General features: G+C 40.8%; 1 protein-coding gene across 2 annotated transcripts in view; it reads right to left on the bottom strand.

Moving 5' to 3' along the window:
* Nucleotides 1–3,514: 3,514 nt before the first annotated feature.
* The window catches only part of P3H2 (prolyl 3-hydroxylase 2), a 168,072-nt gene continuing 162,319 nt past the window's right edge, over nucleotides 3,515–9,267 (bottom strand). For both annotated transcript variants that reach the window (XM_066602103.1, XM_066602111.1), the window contains exons 14-15: nucleotides 4,171–4,311; nucleotides 3,515–4,084 (exon numbers count right to left, since the gene is read on the bottom strand). In XM_066602103.1, coding sequence (XP_066458200.1) covers nucleotides 3,989–4,084; nucleotides 4,171–4,311 — 237 coding nt within the window. In that variant the 3' untranslated portion in view covers nucleotides 3,515–3,988. The remainder of the gene's footprint in view (nucleotides 4,085–4,170; nucleotides 4,312–9,267) is intronic.

The raw sequence follows: 9,267 nt of genomic DNA, 5'->3' as shown, positions 1-9,267 counted from the left end.
AGCCGGTAAAAGAATCATCATTGTTTTCTCATTGTGTTTTAAACACTGAATGTGAAACATTGAATGAGAAGTTCGCGATTCCCAATTTGCCTGTCTAAAAAGGCTGTACAAGCGTGAGGTTCTCGTTTGGAGTTTTGGTTAAGGACTCCAGTAATTGGTTTTCTCACCTTCCAGACATTTACAGACTGCTGTAAAAAGAAGAGGGGATGCTGCACAATGGTAGATATGGTCCTGTCCAAACTTTTTTGAGATGTGTTGCTGCCATCAATTTCTAAGAGAGTTAGTTTTTTTAAATGAGATGTAAAAATGTCTCACTTTCACCTTCTGATATGTGTTCCATGTTCTATTGTGAGTGAAATATGGTTATATGAGATTTCAAAATCATGACATTCTTTTTTCCTTTACATTTATTTACATTTTACACAGCGTCCCAACTTTTTGGGGTTGTACTTTTAGGATGTATGAAACTCTGATGTAGTTTTAGGTCAAATATAAGCAGAAATATGGAAAATTGTGAAGAGTCATAACTCAACAACCAATAACCAATGTAGCAGATTCAGGCACTGGGATGTAGCCTCAGGTGTAGCAGCCGCAGGTCTGAAGAGTAGTCAGGGTAGAACAATAGTCAGCAACGAAGGTCGCAGTTTGTAGTACAAATGGATGAGGCGGGTAGCGTAGTCAGAAGGAAGCCAGAAGTCAGCAATGAGAGTCTTGGTTTGTAATAATAGAGTAGGCAGAAGTGGAGCTTGACCAATGCTGTGGAGCAGAATAATCATGCAATGTGTAAAAGGACAGGACCAGGTTTATATAGAGAGTTAATCAGGGGAAAGGCAGAGCTAGGACAGGGAGGCAGGAAATAGGTAAACAGCATGATGAAACAAGGCTAGAGTATGCAGGGGAATTTGTCCAAAGGACTGGATGGCTCAACAGGGAGAGTTGTGAATCTAGGAGCAGGAGGTAGTGGGTTCGAGCCCTAAAAAAGTCTACAGTTAAAAGCTCAAAGTATGAGAAGAATGCACTTCGTAGTGATATCTGATGCCTATAGGATAACTGAAGCAACCATTTTTATTGCCCTAGTGTGTCTAAAATGAAGAATGTAGAAACTGTTTTGTGTATAGAACTCCTATGTAGCTTTATCTCTCTTGATACTTACAGATTACTACTCCCTTCCATCTGCTGAAATCCCAGAGACACATTGGATCTATATCCATAAAACAGTTGGCTATTTTAATCCCTTAGGGCTCGGTCATATGAGCGTGGTTTACATGCTGCTAAGGAACGTGTAAACCACATTGCTGACATGCAGGGATTATGCGAGTGAATGGGCTGCCCCTGGCTCCGCGGAGCAGCCTGTTTACAAAAAAGCATAGTCCATGAATATTCATACAGTGTGTAAAGTAGGCTAAGGGCCCATTTAGAAACAACGATTATCGCTCAAAATTCGCCCAGAAGCCGTCTTTTGGGTGATAATCGTTGTGTGTAACTGCACTGACATCATGCAGTTTTCATTAAGCAGTCGCTGATTGCTGTCGTTCAGCATGCTGAAAGACAACGATCAAACGTATCAGGAATTTACAGCGGGATACAGCTGATACTATTGTTTCAGCTGTATCCCCATCCCTGAACACGGGGGGGGGGGTAAAGAACACAGCGGTCCAGCTGTGTTCTGCGTACCTTGCTCGGAGAGCTCAGATGGGCGATCCAAGCAGAGAACGGCTGGATGCAGAAGACATGCGGCCCCGCTTGTCTTCTGCATACCCTGCTCGGAGCAGTCAGTTGTATAACAGCCGAGCACTCCAAGCAGAGAACAGCTGGATGCAGCAGACAAGCGGCCCCGCTCAGAGCCCAAAGTGATCGCTCAACGTTTGAGCTTGATAAAGCGGTATAATATTACTGACACCCCCTAAACATGTTGCCCTGTTCCTGTCTGTACCTGGTCATCTTCTAAATAAACCCTGTGGATATACCTTTGAATATTAGCCTTTTTTCTCGGGTGTCCATATCTATCATCTCATATACTATAGATGCTCCTTGATATAGGGGGTGCATTAGTTCCCATGCCCACCTTTCTGTGAAGAGAGTAGCTGTAGATTCTGCTCATTGTGTTGCATTTGTATTTTACATTCAGCACATCACCCCGAGCACTGCTTGTGTATTTTTTGTTCTTGTTCTACTTTCATCCCAGAGTCCCGTTTTAGAACTTTGGGTTGACGGCCAGGACTCTCCATGAAGGATGTCTTGTGACTGAGTAAGTTCTGAACCTGTGTTATGGATTTTTTTTGGTTGTCCTAGCATTTAGGGGTATAAGGGTTTCTTGGTCCTCCTGTGACAACGGGTGAGTACACTCCTTAGTCACTTTTTTAATATGATTCATTTGTCTGGAGAGCTTACCTGTGTTTTGTGATTTCCATCTCAACCAGTGCATAGTAGGATTCTGGTTGATTAGGTGAGAGGCTGTCAGTGCGAGTCCAGCAGGACTTAGGATGCGAGCCAAACCAGAATGAAGATGGCACACATCCCAAGTCAGGTTGCAGTCAAAAGATAAAAGATCAGTCAGGGAAAAAACAAATTTTTCCATCCATGGTCCCCAAGATCCTACTGCAGACTGATGAGCCGTAGCTCAGCTAATTCATAAATCCCGCCTCTACAACGCGATGGCTGTTGATTAGCTGAGTCGCGGCTCTAGAAGAACCAATCAATGAAGCGCTGAATGAACCAAGGCAATGGCTTTTATTGGTTCATCAAATGCTGCATTGATTAGCTGAGCAATAATCAAGAACCAACCACAGCCATCACTTCCTGGAGGCAGAATTTATGAATCCTGTACCGAGAAAGTGATGTTGTACAAGCGTCGAGGACTGCAGGAACAGCAACGTGAGGGACCCGGACCGAGCTTGCTAGGTTATGTATTCCTTTTTTTAAATTTTAATGTAATGTAGCTAGGGCTTATTTTTCAAACTTCTCCAAAAAATCAGGGCAGGGCTTATTTCCGAGATAGGTCTTATTTTCGGGGAAACATGGTATACAATTTCTGCCTGCCGGAGAGACAGTTTTATTATCATTACCTTCTATATTCACCTAAATAAACTACAGATCTTATGTATACAGACAGGAGGATGAGCTGTGATCTCCTCTATTATAACTGTGTGACAGGAGCTCTGTGATCATTATCAGTAATTGTGATAGGAATGCCTGTATCCTCCACTAAGCATTTTCTGTGGTAGGGGCACTGCAGCAGCATAACACAGACTGAAAAGTTGACTAGTTTCAGACAGCTTAACCCCAAGAAAATCAGAGCTGGTCAGAATTGAGATCATATGACATCTAGGGAGAAAGAGGCCAAAAGTTTCATATGAAAAGAAATAACTAACTAGGGTAATACTAGCTTACTTCTATAAACTGAGGGGATAGCTACATAATGAATAAAGAAAAAAAATGAAATATAATCAGTAAAGAGCCTATAGAAAAGACAGGTTATTTTTTACTTGCCATCGTAATTGAGGAAAGACGCCACTTGGCAAAATAATATTTTACTAGGTACTGAACATACAAGGCTCATCCAATAACCAATACCATTTGGATTTTTACAAAAACATTTTCTTTTCACCTTTGTACAAAATAAATATGTTCTTTCTGCTTCATAGATACAGTAAATAAATACAATGTACAACGAGTAATAAACAAGGACCATCTTAAGATGTTCTTCCAGTAGCAGAATATGTCGGTGAAGAGAACGAAGGTACTTGTCATAGAAGTAATACTAACAACATTCTAGTGACACAATACAGTACAATGCTCAGTAGTAAATTCCAGAGGACAGAAACAATACAGTAAATGTATATAAATAGATAAACTCTTCAAACGGCATTTTATTTCCAAAACCCTTTTTTCTTTTCATTATTTAAATTACATTTTATTCTTTGTACAAAAATAAAATTGTTCTAATAAGATTATTAACAATAAATACTTTCTCATTAAATACTCCGTGTTATAACTCATCCTTGGGATTTACATTCAGGTCTTCACTTCTTCCTTTCCTCTCTTGGTCTAGTGATCGTATGACCTCATCCGCCTGCAGCCGCTCCTGGAAAAGGCGAAGTTCACAGAGGTTATTACATTAATGCTGCAGATTCCAGCATTGTTATGCTTAGTATGTGCTGGCTAACTCACCAGTTCCCTGTACATTGGGTCAAGAGTGAACCAGAGAGCGACAGCACATCTCTGCCCTTTGGTTACAGCTTTAACCCCATGAGGATTCTCTCCTCCTGAAGAAAATCCAACCAAGCGACCACATTTAGGCTTTATAGAAGCCTGCAATGAAATAAAGTTAAAGGTTATACGTGTCATTTATTTTCCAGCCACTATGAAAATGACAGGAGACCTGACATGTATACCTAATAGTTGGGGGTTCACAGAGGGTAGGCAGTTAGAGTCAAACTAATAAATTTAAGGCCCAATTCACAGACGTGACTTATATTAAAACTCAAATTTTAATAAGATACAATTAAAATACGAAAAAAGGGGCACTACACTGACAAACATACAAACACAAAAAACCAGGTAAGGTAAACCACGGAGAATGGCGGTACCCGCAACAACCTGGATTTATGATACTCGATGAATATTATCTCAGACACTCCACTAGAGCGAGAATCAGAAAGACCCCAACAGAACCAGAGTGGGAATTGAACAGGCTCATTTAATTATAATAGTACAAGAGCCTAATGGAGTCTTATGGGACCTCAAGGCTCCACTCTGTCTCTGTAAGAAGGCTTGTTAAATGAGTGTCTATTTTGTAATTCGCATCGAGCATGTATCGTTCGATGCAAATTAGAATTCCAAGTCCTATATGGACAAAATTTAGTGGGGTGTTATGATGCAATCACCCGACATTAGTACTTATAGAACACTCAGAAGCCAACAGTTCGAAGTGAAATAAGTGCTAAGGGTCAGAACTAGATATATTAAACTGGTAGTGTATTTTTCTCCAGATGTTTAAATACAAGACTCTAGGTAATCAGGAGGAAATGTATGTACGGTTGTACTTTCTACCTCTATATGCTAAAAATAGCTGAGAATAAATGGTACAATATCTGCATTTAGCAGTTGATGCGAAAAAATAGTGTTTTTAGACTCTCTGCATTAAGCAGTTGATGCGAAAAAATAGTACTTTAGACTCTACGCGTTTCACCACATAGTCTTTGTGGATCATCAGGAGATATAGTACTCAAGTTTTGGATAAGGTCTTTGTGTATAATAACAAGATGACAAGGTTGTCTCAAATCACAGAGTATCATAAGCAGTTTACAACTAAAATAAGTGATAGACTCTCAGTTTCACTTGTAGCAAAAAGTAGGTCACCTGGAATAGCCAAGTGACCTATTTCAAGAGTTTAAGGAGATAAATCCTAACTCTAAGTGCAAATAGCTCCCGCTCCTAACTGATGCGAAGCAAGCTATTTCTCAGTATGAGGGACTATAACATAATAGTTATACCCTTGAGGTTAGAAAATAGCCTGATGCTAGAAAATGAGGCCCTATGGGGGAGACAGCAATGTGTGTCTGTTAACCCCAGTCTTAGTTGGATACCTCAACAAAGAAGCACTATGGGGGAGACAGCAATGTATGTCTGTTAACCCCAGTCTTAGTTGGATACCCCAACAGCAAAGCACTATGGGGGAGACAACAATGTGTGTTTATTAACCCCAGTCTTAGTTAGATGCCACAAGAGACTAGTGCTTTTTGTTGTCTTAGTTGGATACCCCAACAAAGAAGCACTATGGGGGAGACAGCAATGTATGTCTGTTAACCCCAGTCTTAGTTGGATATCCCAACAACAAAGCACTATGGAGGAGACAACAATGTGTGTCTATTAACCCCAGTCTTAGTTAGATGCCACAAGAGACTAGTGCTTTTTGTTAGAGAGTAGAATAAACCTAAGAGCTAACGCCAGGTCTATATCTAAAATCCCAATGATGGATTTTAAGAGTAGCAAGTTAGTTAAGAACAGCCTCAGGTAAAAGCCAATGCCCTCATACAAAAGAAAAAAAGAGCTCCAGCAGGAGCGTAGCGGAGAGAGTAACCCGTCGCCTTGATGGTAGGCTAGGCCAGGCGACGGGTTACTCTCTCCGCTACGCTCCTGCTGGAGCTCTTTTTTTCTTTTGTATGAGGGCATTGGCTTTTACCTGAGGCTGTTCTTAACTAACTTGCTACTCTTAAAATCCATCATTGGGATTTTAGATATAGACCTGGCGTTAGCTCTTAGGTTTATTCTACTCTCTAACAAAAAGCACTAGTCTCTTGTGGCATCTAACTAAGACTGGGGTTAATAGACACACATTGTTGTCTCCCCCATAGTGCTTTGTTGTTGGGGTATCCAACTAAGACTGGGGTTAACAGACATACATTGCTGTCTCCCCCATAGTGCTTCTTTGTTGAGGTATCCAACTAAGACTGGGGTTAACAGACACACATTGCTGTCTCCCCCATAGGGCCTCATTTTCTAGCATCAGGCTATTTTCTAACCTCAAGGGTATAACTATTATGTTATAGTCCCTCATACTGAGAAATAGCTTGCTTCGCATCAGTTAGGAGCGGGAGCTATTTGCACTTAGAGTTAGGATTTATCTCCTTAAACTCTTGAAATAGGTCACTTGGCTATTCCAGGTGACCTACTTTTTGCTACAAGTGAAACTGAGAGTCTATCACTTATTTTAGTTGTAAACTGCTTATGATACTCTGTGATTTGAGACAACCTTGTCATCTTGTTATTATACACAAAGACCTTATCCAAAACTTGAGTACTATATCTCCTGATGATCCACAAAGACTATGTGGTGAAACGCGTAGAGTCTAAAGTACTATTTTTTCGCATCAACTGCTTAATGCAGAGAGTCTAAAAACACTATTTTTTCGCATCAACTGCTAAATGCAGATATTGTACCATTTATTCTCAGCTATTTTTAGCATATAGAGGTAGAAAGTACAACCGTACATACATTTCCTCCTGATTACCTAGAGTCTTGTACTTAAACATCTGGAGAAAAATACACTACCAGTTTAATATATCTAGTTCTGACCCTTAGCACTTATTTCACTTCGAACTGTTGGCTTCTGAGTGTTCTATAAGTACTAATGTCGGGTGATTGCATCATAACACCCCACTAAATTTTGTCCATATAGGACTTGGAATTCTAATTTGCATCGAACGATACATGCTCGATGCGAATTACAAAATAGACACTCATTTAACAAGCCTTCTTACAGAGACAGAGTGGAGCCTTGAGGTCCCATAAGACTCCATTAGGCTCTTGTACTATTATAATTAAATGAGCCTGTTCAATTCCCACTCTGGTTCTGTTGGGGTCTTTCTGATTCTCGCTCTAGTGGAGTGTCTGAGATAATATTCATCGAGTATCATAAATCCAGGTTGTTGCGGGTACCGCCATTCTCCGTGGTTTACCTTACCTGGTTTTTTGTGTTTGTATGTTTGTCAGTGTAGTGCCCCTTTTTTCGTATTTTAATTGTATCTTATTAAAATTTGAGTTTTGTATACCTAATAGTTATAGCAGTTGGTCAGCAGGAGTTCCCCGGACCAAAACCAAATAATCATTACAGACTCTTTCTTGGAAAGGGCATTGTTTCTCCTTAAGGAGAGCATCTAGAAGGCGAGTGAGGAGACTTATAAGGCCATGCATGCTCTTCTGGGAAATATATGCAAATAGGAAGATGGAACAATACCTCTGCAGCACCACCTATTCGATGGCAACATGCCTGCAAATCAATGTTACACTTTTTAGATAAGTCTTGTAACAATGACTGGGAATTGTAAGCCAAAGCCAGAAACTATACACATAGCATAGCATGGAAGATGTGGAATGCAGTAAATGTCTAGTCTTAAAGGGGTTATCCAAGCTTTTAAAATTGATGACCTATCCTCAGGATAGGCCATCAAAACCTGATTGGTGGTGGTCCTATGCTTGGGATCCCCACCAGTCAACTTATTGAAGGGGCTGTGGCAGTGGTGCAAGAGCTGCAGCTTCATCAGGGTTTACAACTGAGCACAAACCTGCTCATACTCAGAATGCTGCATGGTTTATAGTCCTATAGACCAGTGTTCCCCAACTTCAGTCCTCAAGGACCCCCAACAGGTCATGTTTTCAGGATATCCTATAGTAAGAACACCTGTGACAATGTCTGCGGCACCGACAATAATTACGTCACCTGTGCAATACTGAGGGAATCCTGAAAACAATTCCTGAGGACTGGAATTGGGGAACACTGGTGTAGAGTGATCCCACTGAAGTGAACAGGACAAACCTGTAGATCATCTGCTATAAGTAATATGGCATTCCGAGTAGGAACAGGATCATGCTCAGATGTAAACGTTGAACAGTATGTGGCGCTCATACATGCTATGTTCGCACATTGTACATTTCAATGAGAATCCAGATTTCTGGCACGCATTTTCTTGCCCAGAAAAGCAGGCCAGCACCACACTCTTATGAAAACTGTCTAAAGGAAAATCTGTCTTTGTTGCCTATAGCAACCAATCGGAGTGCTTAGGTAAAATGAAAGCTATGCTGTGATTGGTTGCTATAGGCAACAAAGATTTTCTTTCCACCAGTGTTTACAAAAATAAAGCTAGTGGGACAACACACAAAGCAGCCTCCATGTTTGTTTGCCTTGAGTATTTTGTGTATTCCAAATAGCTGATGCCTTTGCATTATAAATATTATTCCTAATTCCACTGAATAATTTTCCGAGCACGGAGATTTATATATAGTGGTTGCAGTCATGAAGTGTCATTAGCTCAGATGGTGGCTTTGGAGCACCCACTCCAGTATGACTTGTGAGTTATCTCTTGGGATTGAATACTGGGCAGTCTGCTTATATCTAGGCTAAGTGAATTATTGATGTCTGAACGTGGCATGATAGTGGATTGGACATTCCATTACTGAAGTTGTGTGGGCATTTAACATTCCTCAATCTACAGTGACACTTGTGTACTGCGAATATGTCATTGAAGGCGTTACCACCCATGGTGGCTGCACACAGGTGCTTAGTGATTATGACTGGTGGCGTCTGTTGATGCGAAAAGACAAGCAAATCAATAATATCCACATTCAATGTTGGAGGTCCTACACACATATCTCACAGGTCAATGCAGCCTTCATTTGCTTCCATGGGATATGGGGGCAGAAGACCCACTAGAGTGACTCAGTTAGCACCACAATACTGGACACAACTGGACCCTAGAGCACTGGCA

This window comes from Eleutherodactylus coqui, chromosome 1, assembly GCF_035609145.1.
Source record: "Eleutherodactylus coqui strain aEleCoq1 chromosome 1, aEleCoq1.hap1, whole genome shotgun sequence".
Lineage (NCBI taxonomy): Eukaryota > Metazoa > Chordata > Amphibia > Anura > Eleutherodactylidae > Eleutherodactylus > Eleutherodactylus coqui.
Note: the sequence above shows the minus strand (reverse complement) of the source record. Positions and strands in the feature narration are given on the sequence as shown.